Here is a 20,571-nt window from a genome sequence, read left to right on the forward strand (position 1 = left end):
ATTATGTAAACAGGCAGAGTTGATGAACAAGTTTGTCCTAGATAAAAAATGTTGATTTACTGTCTTCCAAGGCCTCTGAGTTAAATTAAGTACTGTAAAAGCCTAAACACAATGGGAACTGCATTTACATGTAAGTCAACAGGAAAAGCCAGGTTGACCTCCATGTGAAACCAGCATGGGAGGATACAGCAGACTACAACCAGAAGGACTTGTCCTGTATCTGGGATTAAAAACAATTAGTTTTGGGGAAGAAAAGGAGAAGCAAAAAGACAGTTTGTTGTCCATTTCACTGAGGGGCACTCTTAGTAGAAGGGAGTGATTTGCGACTATTATGGATCATGGTTGTGATTGAAAGTCCTCCAGAAAGTTCTGCGGAAAGATTTTGAGGGTGAGAAAACTGCTTTTTCTAGAGAAATATAGCTTGCTAAAGTTATATTTTTAGTCTTTTAGAAGAGTGTTATACTTTTGTTTTATTAGTAACCACTATCCTTACTCAGTGTCATTATATCTACTTTCCAGCATTTTTACTTGGTGACACTTAAATCTGTTCTTTATTAATAGACTTATTCTTGGTTTTTTTTGTAAATACATCACAGTGCTGTAATATTATGTGCAAATCCTCAGCTGACCCAAACAGGTGTGTGTGTACACTACCTCTTTGACTACAGAATACTTGGTAATTTCTGTGAGTGTCCAGTGAGGGGGGCTGGATACTGCAGGGGAGGACTCTTCAAGGGGGCTCAGAATTGAGGTGCAGCTCCAATGCAAGTAAAGGCTGGCACAGCTTCTGAGGAGATTGTCTGGGTGGTTCAAAGACTGAAGTGACAGAGAGTGCTGATACCCAGTTTAGCACCAGCAAGTCTCTCCCTTATTGAAGCAGAGAGGTAACCAGGTGACTCAGTCCTGAGCACTCTGAGAAAGTATTACACCCCTGTCTTTGGGGTCCCTAGGCCCACTCTTGGGATGCAACCCTCTGTCTAGCACCCCCTTCTGAAAACTGTGACCATGCTACTCACTACCAACCCCCTGGAGCATGGGTTGACTCCTCAGTCTTCCTCTGTAGTTTGAACACACACATTCGCAGGACTCCAGCTGAAAAGGTGCTGAGGGCCCTGTGACAGGTTCGGTCACAGAGACCCCCTTGGGACTGTCACCTGACATGCTGAAACTACCTCTGAGCCCTTCCAGCATGGGACTCCAGAACCTTGTCTTGTTGAGCCAGACATGCAAGCCTGCTGAAACACAGACCCAGGGTCTGAACCATGCCCCCAAATCTGCAGACTTAACTGAAAACAGCTTAGCTGGTCATCTCTCTCCAGCTCCCAATGGGATCCAAACCCCAAATAAATCCATTTTACTCTGTATAAAGCTTATGCAGGGTAAAATCATGAATTGTCCACCCTCGATAACACTGATAGAGAGATATGCACAGCTGTTTGCTCCCCCAGGTATTAATCACTTACTTTGGGTTTACTAATAAACAAAAGTGATTTTATTCAGTATAAAAAGTAGGATTTATGTGGTTTCAAGTGATAACACAGAGACCAAAGTAAGTTATCAAGCCAAATAAAACAAAACACGCAAGTCTAAGCCTAATACATTAAGAAACTGAATTCAGGTAAATCGAACCCTCAGAAATGTTCCAATAAGTTTCTTTCACAGACTAGACTCCTTCCTAGTCTGGGCCCAATCTTTTCCCCTGGACTGGTCTTGTTAGTTCCAGATCAAGTGGTAACTAGGGGTTTTCTCATGACTGCAGCCCCCTTTGTTCTGTTCCACCTTCTTTTATAGCTTTGGCCCAAGGCGGGAATCCTTTGTCTCTTTGGGTTCCCACCCCTCCTTATAATTGGAAAAGCTCCAGATTTAAGATGGATTCCAGTACCAGGTGACATGGTCTCATGTCCTGTGGGACTCCAAGCCTCCATTCTTTCCAGCCTGACTCACATGAACACAGGAAGGCTTACAAGTAAACAGAGCCATTTACAACCAATTGTCCTGGTTAGTGGGAGCCATCAAGATTCGAAACCACCATTAATGGCCCACACTTTGCATAGTTACAATAGTACTTCAGAGTAATACTTCATATTTCTAGCTTCAGATACAAGAACAATACATTCATACAAATAGGATGAACACTCATTAGGCTATAAGCTTTGTCAAGATACCTTACAAGAAACCTTTTGCATAAAGCATATTCCAGTTACATTATATTTACACTTATAAACATATTTTCATAAAACATATGGAGTGCAATGTCACAGGCCCTTAGTTTACCACTTCAAGGGCCATGTGAATTGTGTAACACAACACACACAGACTTTGTACAGGTTTCTAAAACCATTGCTCTTTACTTCATTGCACAAGAAATACGCAGAACTAAACAACAATAATAAAGCCTACATGCATTTCCCTGCCTAAGTTTCTTCATCACTTTGGAGTGTTCTTTGGTCTGGGGTCCAGGGTCTTCTAAGGCCATGCAGGGTCCTTCTGCTGCAGTGCACAGCTTATGTTCTGAAACATGGATTCTTCCTCTCCCTTCCCCAACCCCCCCACCAGTTAATGTCCTCTGACCTTGGCGAATGCATCCTCTTTCCCCTCCTGCCCAAACCTTCCTTTGTGTCTTTCCCCTGTGACTCCTTTTACAAACTTTTAGCCCCTCGAACAGGTGGCTCCCAGATCAGCCTCTTCAGATGATCCCAGACTTTGTTGCTCGGTGACCACTCCCCTGAGAAACCAGTTCTCCTGGGTAGGAACCAGCCTATGGTTTAGAGCGATTCAGTTTCAATGGGACATTGTCATTGACCCTCTATTGTCAGCCCTTTTCCAACAGCCTTCGGAATGCCAGTCCAGCATGTTGGTAAGAGGAGAGAGAAGGTAAAGACCTGCACATCCAAAATGGAGCCTGCAGTCAGATGCAGATAAATGTAAAGCGCTCCCAAGATCAAACAGAAGTCATAAGTTGTACATGCAGATTTTTCCACGTTTCTCCCCCTCAAAAAAGAACAGACCAGGGATACATGCCAAGTACCCCAGAGATGGTCTGGAATCCACTTCTACACAGAGCATCTGCTATTACTTATTAATTCAAACTTCATACATTCAGTCAGTGAACAATCCCTACACACACACCAATACAGTTTTATGAAAAAGGGGCAGAGCAAGTATAGGCAGAGTTCCTGGGCCCTCATATGTTCCTGTCACTTACATACTTCTGACTGGTAGGGGTGTCCATGAGAGACGTGTCCCTCTGCAGGGTGGATCTTGGCACTGCAGTGCTTCTGGGAGATGAGTGGTCCCTGTCCTGGGGCAAGGTTGAATCTCCATATTTTCTCCCAAGATGAGTCTCCTTCATACTCCTGAAGAGAGGTGAGTTGTGCTTCCTACTCACTGAGATCAGTTACATCTTGACTGACCACTCTGAAACCATACACTAAGAAGAATCTTCCCCCTCTTTTCCATCTTCACCAAGTGATTGCTTCACACCCCTGTGAAGATTTTCACACCCTCTGCCAGGTATCATGAGTTTAGCAGTATTCTTTACCACCCTCAGGTTCCCTTCTCCCAGGAGAGGTCTGATACAAAGCATCTTTCATCCATGCCTCAGTTTCCCTGCTCCCAGAAGGATGTTTTACGCTAGATGCAGTCAGCACAGATTTTGTTTCACCAGTAAGGAATAGGCAGAGAGCATGAGCCCTGCAGCACTGAGCATCTGTCAGGCTGTGCTGGTCTTACAAAGGCAGGCTCAGGTTGAGTTCTGGCCCAGAAGACCAAGGAATCCTGGAAGTCGTAGTTCCCAGAGGGATCTAGGCACTGTAAATTGATAGCAAAGCATGTCGGGAAGAGAGGTTAATAAAGTTCACTTGCCTTCCTCAATATAGACTCAAAAGGCATATTTTCTCTGGGAAGGGAGACATGGATAGCTGCAAACTTCTGCCAGGGCTAAGTTAGGGCCGAGAGCTGCAGTAGGGTTCTCAGCAGAGAGTGAGCCCATGAAGGAGCTTGAGAGGGGCTGAGCTGAAGAAATCTCTGGAAGGACTGGGGATAAGGCCGAAGAGGCAGGCCGACAATCATGGGAAGTAGCCCCAAGGGACAAGTAAAGCAGGAACATCTGAGGCTGGAGATGCTAGGAATTTTAGTGTTTCAGGCTTCAGTGTTGGAGCCCCAGGCAGGGAGAGGGCACAGGCTGTTCTGTGCCATAATAGTGCCACATAGAAGTAGTTTTGCTGAGACCCCAGCAACCAAGTGCAAAGGATTGTTTGTAGTCCCCTAGCTGTAAGAAGGGTGCACCTTTGTTGAAGGGAGGAGGTTGAGGTCTCACACACCTTGAAGAGAGGGCTGTGGCCCAGGGAAGATAAAAGACTTTGTGAGGTCCCTGCCTTGAAGGATTAAGAGATGGAATGGGGGTATTCTCTTTTGGATTTTTCCTTACCTTGGACCAAGCAGACTTTGTAATTTGTCCTGAAGGCCAAACTATTCACAGCTTGGAGGGAAGCTTTGCAGAGAACAAGGTAAATTACTCAAAGGAGTTGAGGAGACTGAGACAGCGCCTGCATCTCCACAGGATGAGATAAGAGCTCTGTGACAGAGCATGAGAAATATAGAATCAGTCTCATAGTGTCAAACAGTATGATGTTAGCTCGGGTGAATACAGGTGAACCATAGAGCCTATTTACCTTCCTACAAAAAAGTGAGGTGTCCTAAATAGGAGACAGTCTGACTGAGTGAAACTAAAACAGAAGTTAAAACAAAATGGAACTTTTGCATATTCTCTCTTGAGATAGAACCACATTGGTATATACAAATACAGTGGTGGTCTTGGGTTCCTAATCATTTATTTTATTTATATGATTTATAAAAATATAAATACACTCATCTCTAACACTGCACTCTCTGATGTAATTTAGTGTCACAGCTGTCAAACACAATGGACTGATTGTCTCACCATAAAATACGCTTCAGCAGATGAAATAACCCACACAGCAAACAACCAAAGCTCGCCAACCTTCAGCAGCTGGACAATGTGATGTGGTGAGACATGGCTGAAGGCCAAAAACAAAGTTTTTATTGGCAGTACTCTAGGAAAACATATTTTAATGCAATGCTATCAGATTAATGTTCCTTTCCTTCCAGATCTGTACTTTACACAAAAGTGACCAAAAAATTGCTATGTAAACATCCACCCTCCCACACCCCTCACCTCCCTTTCAGAGGAGCTTTTTTTCTATCTCTTTCAAAAGAACATAGCCTTTCAAATTTGGGACATAAATGCATACTTCGTAAGTTTTTATTCCCTGCTTAAAAAAACAAACAAACAACCCTTCATCAGTGTACCACCAAATAATTCATCAATATAAGCCTGTTTTTTAAACAAACGGTATTTTGTTCCCAAAGTGAGACCTATGGGCAAATGCAGTCCATTGAAACCTAAGATATAGCTTACAGGCGTCGACATCTTCAATGCATAGGTGCACTACACAGATATTATAAGTCCCAATTGCCCCATCATGATATAAACAGGCATGAATTATGCACAGCACACTGGCTCCTGGCAAGTTTCCATTTCAGGTCTCTATTATGGAAAGTTTTGTGTTAAACTCCACGAACAGCACTGATTTTATATCCTTGTTTCATGGACAGGCAATAAATCCCTTGGGAGAACATATAATTACAATCTAATGTGTACAGAGCCAGAAGTTATTTGCAATATTATAATACAGTAGCACATCAACCAATTTGTACAGTCTTCAAAAAAAAAATCTTTCTTGTTTTGTTCGTCTTGGAACATTAAAGGAGGCCAATGGTGCTTACACAATCATAGACTATCCCCATGAATACATGCAATAAAGGGAAAATTAAAATAACTACTATTTCACTAACCTACGTTGCTTAATATATTGGTGAGTCACAGTAATTCTTACTGTCCTAAATTTACAAGAATAATGTAATAATATAAGCAGGTGTGGTCCAAGTCAGAATATCTTCAGGCATAGCTAGCTTTGAGGAACAGTTAAATTTATGGTCAAGGGATCCCTCCCATTTTGTGGGAGAGCCCTAAATTTAATGCAGGGCTTCATTTAATTACACAGTCTGTGCACATTGATTGTTAACTTGTTGTAAAGAGAATTGTAGGAAAATGAAAACTTTCTCTAAGAATATAAAGCTGTCAGTATTTACTAATAATTTCCACATTACAGGACTATAAGTCTTTCTGGGATCACGGCTTTGTGGTACCATCACAAGTTAACTCCTGGCAAGAGCTGATATTTTTATTAATGGCTGTCACTGTACCTTGTATATAGATTTTATAACTGAATCTTAATATCTAATAAAAATGGGCAGCAGGGGGAATCTGCATGTATGTGTTTGTGTCAAGAGTTTCTGAAAATACATTTATGGGAGGTCTTACTTACAAAAGTCAGTTGTTCCCCTAATAAAATAAACAATGATTATGTTAATGTTTTCAGTTCAGATGGCTTAGGTGCATTTTTCTTAAGTTCTTTCCTTTTCTTGTTTTTCATTCTGAGAAATACACCTCCTACAACCAAACCTGAAAGAGAAGGAAAACCATGGCCTAATAAAAGGAATTTTAAAACATTCTTAACATATTTCAGCAAGGGATTAAGCTTCATTAATATACAAACTATTCACAATACTTTCCCATCCCTAACTGGAACAAAATGGACCTTAGGGATATAGGAATTACCAAAATGGACCAGACTTGTAGTTCTTCTGGTTCAGTTGCTTTTCTCTGACAGTGGTCAGAACCAGATACTTCAGAGGAAGGTGTAAGAAATCTCATACTGGACAATTCTGGGATGACCTGAGGGGAGGTTTCTTCCTTAATCCCCTTCAGTTAGAGGTTATTTCATGGCCTGAGGGGTTTTATCCCTTATACTTTTTCTTATCCTATCTAGTGTAACTGTAGATGTTCTCATTATCAATATAAATGTTCCCAGCACCGGTGCCAGAGTTTCTGGCGCCCTAGGCAGAATTCAGGGGGTGGAATTTTGTGCGCTTCCCACGGAGCGCGTGGGAGCTTCCAGTTCCACTCCCATTGCGCCGCCGAAGAAGAAACCTCCGCCGAAATGCCGCAGGCGACAGCGGCAGTCATTGAGCTGCTCAATTGCCTGCTGCTGTTTTCCACGGCACGTCGGCAGAAGGACCTTCTTCGGCGGCGCGAGGGGAGCGGAACCGGAAACTCCCATACGCCCCCTGGGGAGTGCACAATTTGCCACCCCCTGAATCCTGGTGCCCTAGGCGACCGCCTAGGGTTGCCTAATGGAAGCGCCGGCCCTGAATGTTCCGTCTCTCTCTCTAAAATTGTACTAAGCCCTTGGCCTCAATGATATTTTGTGGCAATTATTGCCCTGTTTAAATTTTTTTTCCTTTTTATCAGTTTTAAATTTACTGTCATTTTCAGTGAATGTCCCCTTGTTCTTCTCTTCTGAGAAAGCATATGAGTGACTGTTATCCTCTGTATACATTTATTACTCTGTACGTCTTTACTATGTCGCCTCTTATTAGTCTCCACTCTGAATTGAAGAGTCCTAATCTTTTCAGTCTCTCCACACATGAAAGTCTTTCCAGATGTCTAATCTTCTTCATTGCCCAGCTCTGAACCCCCTGCTAAATCTGTCTGACCGGCTATGGGTTCTTGTTCCTGATTCAAAGGGGAAAAGGTCCTTTATATGTGTGAAAGTGAAACTGTATGTTTGGCACAGTAGTTTATTTTAAAAATCATGAGTCGTATACAGTTTTTTTAAAAACTTATTTTCACTGGCCTCTTTAAAACAGGCCAGTATAAAGCTGAACAAAATGTCTTCACTGAGTTTGCTGGCAAACCAACAGCAAATAGAAATTTCAAGTAAGGCAGTGATGTGGGATCAAGTCCTTAGTACCAGGAATCATGTTTTGCTATTCCTGTTAATCTAATTTTCCTATGGTACACTTTGTCTCTAGTTCATATTAAATGAGAGATTGGATGAAGATATTACAGGGGAATAGTGATTTCAGAGGGTTGAACATAGATCTAATGTAAAGGGTTTCTCTGGCAGTCGCAAACTCTGATCCTGGCTTTTTTTCCATTCGCTTAGGTTTCTTTGAATCACACTCTATCCCTCTTCCCCCTTTCATCTTCTAAGGACCAAATTATAGTCATAGGTAGTGTCTCTTGTTCCAGAGGCTTGTGAATTAAACAGCAAGTGTCATCACAAAATCTCAGTTTCCTTTTCCTAGTTGCAGGGCAGAAAACATTTTCTGGTGTCCATTCTTTTTTCCTGTGTAATTGAAGTAATTGAAAGGTTGGACATTAGGAAAAAGTTCCTAACTGTCAGGATGGTTAAACACTGGAATAAATTGCCTAGGGAGGTTGTGGAATCTCCATCTCTGGAGATATTTAAGAGTAGGTTAGATAAATGACTATCAGGGATGATCTAGACAGAATTTGGTCCTGCCATGAGGGCAGGGGACTGGACTAGATGACCTCTCAAGGTCCCTTCCAGTCCTAGAATCTATGAATCTATGAAAAAAAGCTTACGTAACTTCTCTTTATGTCATCTTCTAAGTTTGTCTGATCCCTTTGGATATGATGTCTACATTTTATTTAATTTTAGCTTTTTGATATTTTCACCCTCTCTAAATCTGAGTCACAGTCAGCCAGTCTGCTGGCTGTAGCTACGCCATCCAAAAATCACAGACTGCGCTCTGAATTCTTTTGTTTATTTACTTACCGGGTGGGATTAGGGGGGTGGGGGAGAGGAGGAGACTGAATCTCATCAGTCAGTTATCCCGACTCCTTCTGTGCTTAAGTTTATTAAAAGAATACTCAAAAGCATTCTGTCTTGTTTTTGGGGAAAAGGTATCAATCTGTTTGCCCACATTCCATCAGCTCATGCCTATGTGAATAAGATCCTGTGCAATACAATCTAACTTTACAATCATGCTTGACGGCACCATAAATGTTGTTGTTCCACAAGCTCACGGGAGTTAAAACAATGAATAATGTTAAACTGAGAAGTTAAAGTAATCATGTCTCAAAGAAATATCACCTACCGATGAATATCAATACTCCAAGAAGAATACCAACTGCCATGCCTGTGCTTGGCATCCCAGAATGGTTTCCTACTTCTATAAAGCATCGCCCCTCATCGGAACACCTGCAAACATTTACTGCAGTCAAAGAGAAATGTCATAAGATTAGTGGAATCGTTTATCAGCCCTATAGAACTGTCCATGAATATTGCCATTCTCTGTAAATCAGTACCACAAATGCTGTGTGTGTAACGTACCTTGAAGATTCAGGTCTCCTTCCAAAGGTGGTTCTCCGTTGTCATTAATTATTAACGGAATGCTGTACTGTTTCTCCTCTAGATTAGTGTGCTTTGGGGAAAGGTAAGCACGGGTGCCTGTCAACATGAAACAGGACATACGTATCAGGACAATGAGGAGCTGTAAAACGTGCTCAGTTTCACTAAACACCACCTCCACCTGCAGATACCCTACTGCCAGGTCTTTTTTTTTTTTAAATCTATTCAATCCATTCAAGCTGCTGTAAAGGGGCTCCAGCGCAGATGTAAGGGCCCCTGGGGAATTACTCCAGGTGCAGACAGCCTTTGTGTCCGGCACCTAGCTGCCTTCATCAGCTCTATGCCACCTCTGCAGGGACCATAGGCACAGGGGATATTCTAGGACAGGCCAGGGGTGGGGCAGAGGTGGATATATGAGAAGGAATCAGATGCTCAGGGAGTTCTTACAAGTGGTCTGTTCTCCCCCCTGCAAAACCACATAGGGACCTTTATGATCATCTCCTGCAATACACGGGCCATAGAATCTCACCCAGTGCCTTGTGCATCTTAAGTTCTACAATACACCACCTCTTATATTCAGAAGGAATTCTACATTCATGCAACCATTTCAGAATATCTAAACCAACTGTGTAGGCCATCCTCGCATTACACCCCATGATAACCTAACATGGCAGACTTTCCTAAAAGGGGCCCTCAAGGTCACCGAGCAGGACAGGCCACCCCTTTGATGCATGCAAACTAAGCCAGTGTAGTGGGGAAGCCTTCACAAACCTTCCTAGCTACGGTACATACCATCAATCTAGAGTCAGATTTTTCACATTGCCACATCCAATATCAAGATATGACCCTTAAAAATGCAATGTCCTGGGAAAAGTCTCTAATGCACAGTTTACTCTAGTTGTTCTGTTTCTTTATCAAAAATGGTTTTCTACTGTTTATATTGAAGTAGACTCACAAAACACTTTGAGTCAGTGTTTCTTCTCTGTTCTTGTCAGAAAAATCCCAGTTTGCTAGCACACTAAATAAAAGCGTCATCTCTTACAGACAGTAGGTTTTATCAATGTAAAATAAAGCCAAATACAACAGTCTACAGTGTTGCAATAATCACATACTCAAATATGTATTACTTTCTCAACACACCTAAATATTTCAATGTACGGTATAAAACACACAAAGGTCAGAATGAAACAGGAATCCAACCATTTCTTAAATATACACAATAAATACAGGTACATGCTGCATTTTCCATGTGATTGAAAAACTTACCATCTATTCTAGAAATTTCCCAGTCACTCTTTATATTTTCACTGCCACCGAGAGAAAAAGCGAGTTCTGGAGGATACAATTGTTCATCATCATCGGTGGCCTGGATCTCTGCTTTTACTCCTCCACGGAGCGGATGGCAGAAGAATAGATGATTACCTTTTGCTAACCGGGGAGGATTATCATTCACATCTTTTATGTGTATTATGAAGATTGCCGTGGAGCTCCGAGATTTTTTATCTATAGAATTTAAAATAGTGCAAAATTATATTTCAAGTCATAGACTTCAAATTCACGGTCGCTTGGGGCTGGGTTGTTGCTTTTGCAGCCACAGTGGCCTTGAAGAGAGTGGATACAGTGGTGCAACATGAGAGATGCAGGTGTCGGAGCTACTCTGGCTGTAGAATACACAGGCAGTCTCTGGAGCCAGAAGTGGTAGCTAGTGTCACTTTAAAAAAAGGGGAGGGGGGATTAACACATTCCCCTACACTTTTTTAAAAGAGACACTAGCTTTCACTTCTGACTGACTAGTGCTGACTTCTGAGTGCTAACTGGTGAAAGAGAAGATATATTAAGCCACCATATCCAGCAAGCCCTCTTTGGAGCAGGGAACTCCAGCTTTTTATGTTAAGCAAACACAAGCCCCAGCTTTTTGGCCATTCCACGTGTGAGCAGGCAGAAGGCAGGATATGGTTGCCTAAGCAGTCTCCCTTTCTTTGCACATCCCTGCAACAGCAGCCCCAATCTAGTTCTTCATCTAAGACCTTCTCTTCCCCACTAATGTCAACTGTTCTTTTGATATGTCAAAAACAATGGACAGAATTAAATGTTAAGTAATTGCTGTTATGTTCTACTTAGTTAGGGAAACCTGGGTTTATGCCTTAAAAGACAGATTTCAACCTAAATACATCCCAGTCTTGTTAGCCATCTATGCAGTGTAGATGGCAAAATGAAATCCCCTGCCAGGAGAAACAAAAGAAATACTATTTTTCAGTTCACCTCATACAAGTACTGTAGTGCAATCTCTTTATCATGAAAGTAAAACTTACAAATGTAGAATTATTATATTTTCCACATAACTGCACTCAAAACCAAAACAATGTAAAACTTTAGCGCCTACAAGTCCACTCAGTCTTACTTCTTGTTCAGCCAATTGTTAAGACAGATAAGTTTGTTTAAATTTATGGGTGAGAAACTGCCTGCTTCTTATTTACAAAGTCATCTGAAAGTCAAAACAGGCATTCCCATGGCACTGTTGTAGTTGGCATTGCAAGGTATTTGTGTGACAAATATGCTAAACCTTCATATGCCCTTTCATTTTGTATCTTGCACTATCTTGTTTTTATCTTTTTTACGATGCAAATATTTGTAATCAAAATAGTAATATAAAGTGAGCGCTTAACACTTTGTATTCTGTGTTGTAATTGAAATCAATATATTTGAAAATGCAGAAAAACCAAAATATTTGTAATAAATTTAAATTGGTATTCTATTGCAGTTTAACAGTGTGATTAAAATTGCGATTAATTCCAACTTTTTATCTCATGATTGAGATTTTAAAATCATTTGATAGCCCTAATCCATATTATCAATAATTTGAAGTTTCATTTTACAGAAAGTAATTCCTAAATGAACATATCTTCCCAAGCATAAACAGGAAGATGTGTCAAAAATAATTTGACAATGCAACTTCTATAGCTGTATCAGACAAAGTCAAGGTCTTGCTGTTAGCTGTGCATGTAGCCTTGGAAAACATATATGGTGCTTTCATTGCTTACTTTCTTCTGTTGCAGTGACTTGTACTTTGTAGTCATGTTCTGCTTCTCGATCCAAAGGAGCAGCAGTATATATCTTTCCAGAAACTGTTTCAATCTCCAGCCAGTTTCTCTTGTTGTTTTCCAACGTGTATCTTCACAAAGCATAAATATATATGTGTATATATATTCTGTACCAAGCCATAATAATTTTTATAATGCAAATGTCTCTTCATTTAAATTATCTGTACTGATTTAAAAACTATCAGTAAATAGCTTTATTAGTAGAGTATCTAAAGGACAAGGATAGAACCCCTTGGGGAAAGTTGATCATCCTTCCATCAGAAAAGAGAGAGACAACTCAAGAGATGCCCTGGGGTCTGCCCTTCAGTTAGGGTTAAAGGCAAATGAAAAAAATAGGAGACTAGATGCTCAGGGAGGTGCTACTACCACATCTAAAAGCTGTGCCCTGTGTAAAATGAAATTATAAGAGCTGTATAATTGTGATTTTTTTTAATGTTCCCAAATAATTGTCTTTTAAATTTTGATTTAAAATGCCTCTGGATCCTTAATTTACAAAGACTCTTTAAAATGTGACCCGAGTATAAATTCAGTTTAAAAGGAGTGTAAACAGTGTTGTTTGACAATTGACTGAGTATGCAGACAACTAGCTCAGAGATACGTGTGAACTGCTCCTATTAATCGCAATAGGATTTTAATTCTGAAGATGAATGATGATTTAAATATCAACATTTAATTCTTTCACTATTGATTGAGTTAGCAAAAACATCTAGTTCATGTGCTTATCTATCACTTTTCGACATAGTGGCAGATACTGGAGTAAGATGAAGTAGAGTAGCTGGTTGTTGACTGGGTTTCTAGGGAAGAGAATAAGGAAATCTCATAACATGCAGACAGGATCAATAAACCTTAGAGTTATGTAAGTCGCTGTTGAATATCACGGCCTTGGTTTAAGGATCTATCCCTTACTGGAGACATTCACAACATCAGTTCCAGGGACAATGACCCCATGACAAACAGCCACAGTGAAAGCCATCTAAACCCATTCCATGACACTTGCACCATTTAGAAGATAAGCAAGTAAAGAGGCCTTAACCATAATGGTCAGCAACAGGGAGTATACTGCCTTTTAGTGTAGGATAAAGACAAAAAAAATGTTTGTACCTGTATATTCTACCAGGGGGAGGAGAAAGGATTTGTATGAGGCATAGTGATAGAAGAAAGTGTAGATAAACTAGACAAGGTGGGTGAGTTAATATCTTTTATTGGACCAACTTCTGCTGGTGAGAGAGGCAAGCTTTTGAGCTTACACAAAGCTCTTCAGATCTGAGAGACCTTCTAAGATGTCTGTGTAAGCTTGAAAGCTTCTCTTTCCCACCCACAGAAGTTGGTCCAATAGAAGATATTGCCTCCCCCACCTTATCTCTCTAGTATCCTGAGACTGACATGGCTACAACACGACTGTCTGTGGTGAGACATGTATTACAGTCACAGGTTGTGATCATCATGCTTCAAGGTTTATAAGTGATTGTTAGTGCATGGCAAAGAGCTGCAAGTTGTTACCCTGAGTGTTTCCGCTTCACGCTAATTTATTGGGGCAGAGAGATTGTCAGCCCATCTTTAAATGCTGTCCTCTAGGTGTCACCATTAGCATCCTCACTCAGACAAACCATGTTAATGGAATCAGTGTAAAATCATTCATATGTGTGGTGCTGGGGAGACCTGAGGTCAGATTCATCCTTCACTTAACTCCATTAGCTTGCTTGGTGTTTTCCTCAAAACTAGTTAACGTTTTTTATTTTTCCACAAAACCCTCAGTATGAATTGTACAGGAGTAGTGGCAGAGCATTTTTTGCATCCTAAACAGAGGCTTAGGCCAGGTCTACACTGCGACTTTAAATCGGTTTAATGGCCGATATACCGATTTAACGCTGTATCCGTTCACATGACGTCATCATTAATATCGATTTTACCGCCTCCTTAAATCGATTTCGGAACTCCTCCCAAACGAGAGGAGTAGTGCTAAATTCGATAGTGATAACTCAGATTAGGTCGTGTGGACGGAATCGACGTTATTGGCCTCCGGGCGGCATCCCAGAGTGCACCACTGACCGCTCTGGACAGCATCTGAACTCGGATGCAGCGGCAGGTAAACAGAAAAGCCCCGCGAACTTTTGGAATTACATTTCCTGCTTGTTCCAGCGTGTAGCTCTGATCAGCACGGCTGCGATGCAGTCTCAAATCAAAAGAGCCCAGCATGGACCGTAACGGGAGATACTAGGTCTGAATCGCTGTAATGGGGAGAAAATCTGTTGTATCCTGCTCCGTTCAAGAACACGATAATGCCAAAGCGTTTGAATAAAAAAACTGCAGGATACACAGTGCTGCGTGACAACGATAACGGGGAAAGCCAGAGACTCAAATGGACGCTTCATGAAGGGAGGGAGGGGGTACTGAGGACTCCCGCTATCCCCACAGTCCACAGCAGTCCTCTGAAAATTAATTCCATTCTTGCTGAGCTCCAAATGTCTGAGTAGGTTCAAACAGAGTGTCTGGCGTGGTTCAGGGGACAGCTCCTCAGTTTAATTCTCCCCCCCCACCAAAGTGAAAAAAAGGGAAAGATTGCTGTGGCTATGGCGTTTGCCAATGCACTCTACGAAAAAGGCGCCAAGAGGGTTTGTTCTGCTGCCTTCACAAAGGGAGGGTGAGGCTTGTACCCAGCACCAAAACTCGGGGCAATTGTTTGCCCCATCAGGCACTGTGGCTCTTTCAAACACGAAGTGGGAACTATGGGATAGCTGAGGAACAGCTACCCACAGTGCACCGCTCCTTAAATCGATGGTAGCCTTGGACCAGGGACGCAAGCAATCGATTTTGTGATTGCACTGTGGATGCGCAAACCCGATTTTATAACATCGGTTTTGTAATATCGGTTTAAACTACTTCGAATTAATCGTGCAGTGTAGACGTAGCCTTAGACTCTGAGAATCGAACTAAAGAAGACTGATTTGAAAAAAAATCTAATGTATTATTGAAGACCTGCTTTAGATGTGTTAAACTCTTTGTTTAGTTTGTAGGTGTGTTCTGCTGCATAAAAAGCACTAACACATGCCTTACTGAAATGAAAAAAAATCATTGTCCTCTTGCCTATTTTTAGTCTTCATCTAGGAATATTTTATACACAACTCATTCATTATTAAACCTACTTGAAACCACAAATCTAGGCAAAAGGGATTGTTTTCAAGTCAACAGTGCCTTTCTCTGGAGATTTACTTTGGCCTATTTTTCATTATTAATCTCATAAACCATGAGCTCCCTTGGAATTATTCTTGCTATAATATAGGTACCCTAGAGTTTGCTGCAGAGAAGACCATGTACTGCAACAGGAACACACCCAACTGTTTTGTATTATCTTCCACAATCAAATGTAAATTATACATACATTGAAAAAATTGTTGCATTTCCTTGTATTTTATGTTTGGATGCATTCTCCTTCTAGCACAGATGTAATATTGTTCTCAACCACAGCATTTCAATCTAGACACTTAATGGTTTAGGACTAGATTAACAACTAATGTGAGAATCCCAGTCAATGCTAAAACTACAAATAAATAGAAGGCGAGGTTTTTTGTTTGGTTGTGGGGATTTTTGTTTTTATTTTACCTTATCTGGTCCCCTTCAGGATCATTGGCTGTCACTGTCATCACCAAAGTACCTATAGGAACATCTTCAAATATATCTGCTATATAAGTGTTCTTGGAGAAAACTGGCACTTCATTTGCATCCACCACAACAACTCTGAAATAGGCTATGGAGCTTGAATTATACTGTACTCCTTGCACCAAAGGTTCTGGATTTGTGGCCTTGACTGTCAGGTTGTATGTTGAAGACATTTCGAAATCAAGAGCCTGGGGAAATGGGGAGAGATTGCAATAAACAATCATTTCACTGTTCTCTTCAATAAGATAAATGGTTGAGGAATCTCTCATGTATGCCTATAATCTCTAGCTCATTTGAAGATTTCCATCCCTGGGGGAATTGGAAGCACAAGGGTGGATATTCTCAATGCTGAAGATAAACTAACAAGGGTGGGTATTCCCAATGCTGAAGATAAACTAAGAAGTTAAAAGTAAGGTTTTCAGGCAATCTATTGATTCTTCCCTAATGTGAAGCCAACAGACACAATGGTACCATCTTCTCTGCTTTGGAGACAGAGGCCTGGTCTACACTATGCGTTTAAACTGAATTTAGCAGCGTTAAACCGATTTAACCCTGCACCCGTCCACACAACGAGGCCCTTAATATTGATATAAAAGGCTCTTTAAACCAGTTTCTGTACTCTCCCACGACGAGCGAGTAGCGCTGGAATTACAGTATTGCATGTTCGGAATTGATGGTTAGTGTGTGCGCAAATCGACGGTATTGGCCTCCAGGCGCATCCTACAGTGAACCACTGTGACCACTCTGGAAAGCAATCTGAACTCGGATGCACTGGCCGGGTAGACAGGGCCGGCCGCAAACTTTGAATTGCATTTCCTGTTGCCCAGCGTGGAGCTCTGATCAGCCACGGTGGCGATGCAGTCCCAATCCAAAAAGAGCTCCAGCATGGACCGTATGGGAGATACTGGATCTGATCGCTGTATGGGGAGACAAATCGTTTCGTATCTGAGCCTCAGTTCAGAAGACGACATATGACAAAAGCATTTGAAAAAAAATTACAGGCCATGATACGGAGTCACCACAGCACATTTGCCGTGTGACAGAGCGTACAGGAAGCCAAAATTAAATGGTGCTCATGGAGGGAAGGAGGGGGAACTGAGGACGTCCCAGCTATCTCACAGTCCCCGCACTCTCTTGAAAAGTATTTTGCATTCTCTGTGAGCTCCCAATGCCTGTAGGGATCAAAACACATTGGTTCGGTGGTTCAGGTATACTTGTCAATTTGCCCCCACCCCCATCGTGAAAGAAAGGGGAAAAAAATCATTTGTTGACTCTTTTTCAATGTCACCTGTATGTCTCTGCATGCTTGCTTGTAGATGCGGTGTGCGGCACTGAAACAGCAGCATCCTCTCCCCTCCTTCCCCAGGTGCAGACAGTACAGTCAAAAGGACTGATAGCCTCCTTCGTTCAATCATCCGTTGAACCTGCCTCCATGGCTGTCTCAGGTGAGTCGCCGGGCGCACCTCGGGTAAATTAGGAATGACTCCCTGTCATTCCTGGAAGATGGTACAAGGAACGGCTAGAAGCGACCTCATCATAGCACGGCTGAGTTCCATCTAGCCCACCTTTCAGTCTAAAGAAAGATTCTGTACTGCCTGGACTATCATAGCAGTGGGATGTGGGCCTTCCCTCCCCCCCCCACACTCATAATGTCCTGCCTGGGACTATCATAGCACGTGGAGGTGCCTCCCCCATTCTTATCTCACTAAAAAGTTCAGTGTTTCTTATTGCCTGCATCTTTTATTACTTCATCACAATTCAAAGTGGGGGACACTGCCATGTAGCCCAGGAGGGTGGGGGAGGAGAAAGTAACGGGTGGAGTTGTTGCATGGACACCCCCTAAATGGCATGCATCTCATCATTTCTGCAGGATCTGACATGGGCAGCTGTAGTTTCTGGTTCTCTGATACACTGGCTCTCTAGTACACTTGCCCATATTCTAGGCAGGACTAACTCTATTTTAATAAAACATTAAAGGACGGTGTCATAAACGATAGCTAAGGGTAATGTTTTTTTTACCTGTAAAAGGTTACAAAGGGAACAAACACCTGACAAGAGGACCAATCAGGAAAACCGGATTTTTCAAAGATTAAGGGAGGGAAATGTGTTTTTCTTGGTCTTGGGTCTTTGTCTGTTCTGTGCTCTCTCAGCTATGAGAGATCTATTTCTCCAGTCTTCTATCTTCTGTTCCAGGTGTAAGTAAAGTTAGCAAAAGTTAGTCTTTTAAATTGTTTTGCTGTATTGCATTCTGATGTATCTGGCTGTGGGTCTTTATGTGTATTGGCTATAAGTACGCTTCAAATGTATTGTTTTTGGAATAGGCTGTTTATCCTTTTTCTATTGTTATTCATTTTCTATAGTTGAAAACCCTGTATCTTACCATCTAGATTACAGAGAATGTATTCTAGTCTTTCTTTCTTTTTTATTAAAAGTTTTGCTTTTTAAGACCTGTTGATTTTTTTTCTAGTGTGACCCACCAGGAAATTGGTGGGAGAAAGGAAGACAGGGGGAGGAAGACTGCTCTCTGTGTTTAACTCTCTAGTGTCCCAGGGAGGGAAGACTATGGGGAAGAGAGATAGGATCTTTTTCTGTTTCCTTGTCTTTGGTTTGTCTCTTTGTGAAAGAGAGAGCGATGCTTCTTGGTATTGTGATGTAAGAGGTTGCATCCCACGTTAACTCTCAGGTTAGCCGAGAGGAAATTCTGGGTGGGAAGAGGTAGGGGGAATGGTTTATTTCCCTTTGTTGTAGATCAGGCATCTGAGTCTTGGGGGTTCCCCGGGGAAGGTTTTGGGAGACCGGACTGTAGCCACAATACTGGAAATTGGCTGGTGCAGCGATATCAGATCTAGCTGGTAATTAAGCTTAGCGGTTCATGCTAGCTTCTCAGGTTATGAACGCTAAGGTTCAAATCTGAGTAGGAAGCTATGACAGAGGGAATGACCCGGGGATCATTCCCATTTTGTCTTTGCGTCCCGGCCGACCTTAGCGAAGCCAGCCAGGAGCACCCATGGCAGCAGCAGATGTACAGAACGACTGATAACCGTCATCTCATCGCCAATTTATGAGGCACAGCAGTGGTACAGAATGACTGTAACCATCTCTGCTATCTTGCAAGGCAAATGAGTATGCTGTGTAGCACTGCAGTACCGCCTCTTCAGCGCATCCAGTATAATACGATGACAGTGACAAAAGCAAAACAGGCTCCATGGTTTGCCATGCTATGGCATCTGCCAGGGCAATCCAGGGAAAAAAAGGCGCGAAATGATTGTCTGCCGTTGCTTTCATGGAGAAGGTATGAGTGATGAATTACCCAGAATCACCCGCGACATGATTTTTGCACATCCTGCATTGGATCTCACCAGAATCCAGTGGGCAGGGAGACTGCGGGAACATATGGGAATAGCTACCGGATAGCTACCCACAGTGCAATGCTCCAGAAATCGACGCTAGCCTCGGTACATGGACGCACACCGCCGAATTATTGTGCTTTGTGTGGCTGTATGCACTCGACTTTATACAATCTGTTTTACAAAACCAGTTTATGTGAAATTGGAATAATCCTGTAGTGTAGACATACCCAGAGTATACCTTAGGTAATGAAGAGATAGGGCAGACTCATCATGTAGGAGAATAACAGCACAGCACTAGAAAGACTTATTTCAAAATGAATAGATCTTGAGACTGTCCCTCAGCAAGTAACATTTCCAATTAATTTCTAATTCCATTTATAGCAATAATATTTATTGTTACAAATACAAGAAGACTCTCGCTCATGATTGGTTGAAAACAGTTATGCAATTAGTTAATATATTTCTAATGGTTACATCCTTGGAAAGCAATAATACTGAGGTCTAGAATAATGTTAATCAAGAAAACTGAACCTGTGAATGACTGCACCCAAAATTGCTGCAGGTCAGGTAATGAAAACTGTATTTTACCCATTAGATGATAAATAATGATTTGTTTGTTTTTGGATCTCTCTAACTTCAACTGTCTTTGAGAAGGTTAATTTCAAAGGAAAAGCACCTCTGGTTTTTAAACTTATGGTCATTACCTTTCCTGGTAATTCTAATTATATATTCACTGACTTCTTGTTTTAGTGAGCATCATGATTTGTTATCTACCAAGGTAAATATTGACTTTGGCTTTGTCTCAGTCAGTGTGCACCTTAAAAGAAACAAATTCTACATTTGCCCTGCTCCTGAGACATGCTGAGCACCTGCAACTCCCATTGTAAAAGTCAGTATGGGTTGGAGATGCTCACCAGCTCTAAGATTCCATCCCAGAACAGATATCTTTTACTTCTTATGGTATTACAAACAAAATATCTGTGAGACACTGTAATATTTACTTGGCTTAGTTTTCCGGTGACCTTATCGTGATATTGCACAACATGTAATAGAGTGTTTGCGTGAAGAACAAAGATCTACAATACAACATGTCATCATCATATCTTGTGCTATATTCTAAAGAAACAAAAGAGTTGCAATAAGGGACATGCTATGTTC

General features: G+C 41.6%; 1 protein-coding gene across 2 annotated transcripts in view; it reads right to left on the reverse strand.

Moving 5' to 3' along the window:
* Positions 1–4,856: 4,856 nt before the first annotated feature.
* The window catches only part of CDH17 (cadherin 17), a 54,641-nt gene continuing 38,926 nt past the window's right edge, over positions 4,857–20,571 (reverse strand). For both annotated transcript variants that reach the window (XM_075061978.1, XM_075061979.1), the window contains 6 exons: positions 16,007–16,251; positions 12,347–12,477; positions 10,572–10,808; positions 9,288–9,404; positions 9,052–9,168; positions 4,857–6,547 (listed from right to left, as the gene is read on the reverse strand). In XM_075061978.1, the coding sequence (XP_074918079.1) occupies positions 6,447–6,547; positions 9,052–9,168; positions 9,288–9,404; positions 10,572–10,808; positions 12,347–12,477; positions 16,007–16,251 (948 nt within the window). In that variant the 3' untranslated portion in view covers positions 4,857–6,446. The remainder of the gene's footprint in view (positions 6,548–9,051; positions 9,169–9,287; positions 9,405–10,571; positions 10,809–12,346; positions 12,478–16,006; positions 16,252–20,571) is intronic.

Source organism: Chelonoidis abingdonii, chromosome 2, assembly GCF_003597395.2.
Source record: "Chelonoidis abingdonii isolate Lonesome George chromosome 2, CheloAbing_2.0, whole genome shotgun sequence".
NCBI classification, from domain to species: domain Eukaryota; kingdom Metazoa; phylum Chordata; order Testudines; family Testudinidae; genus Chelonoidis; species Chelonoidis abingdonii.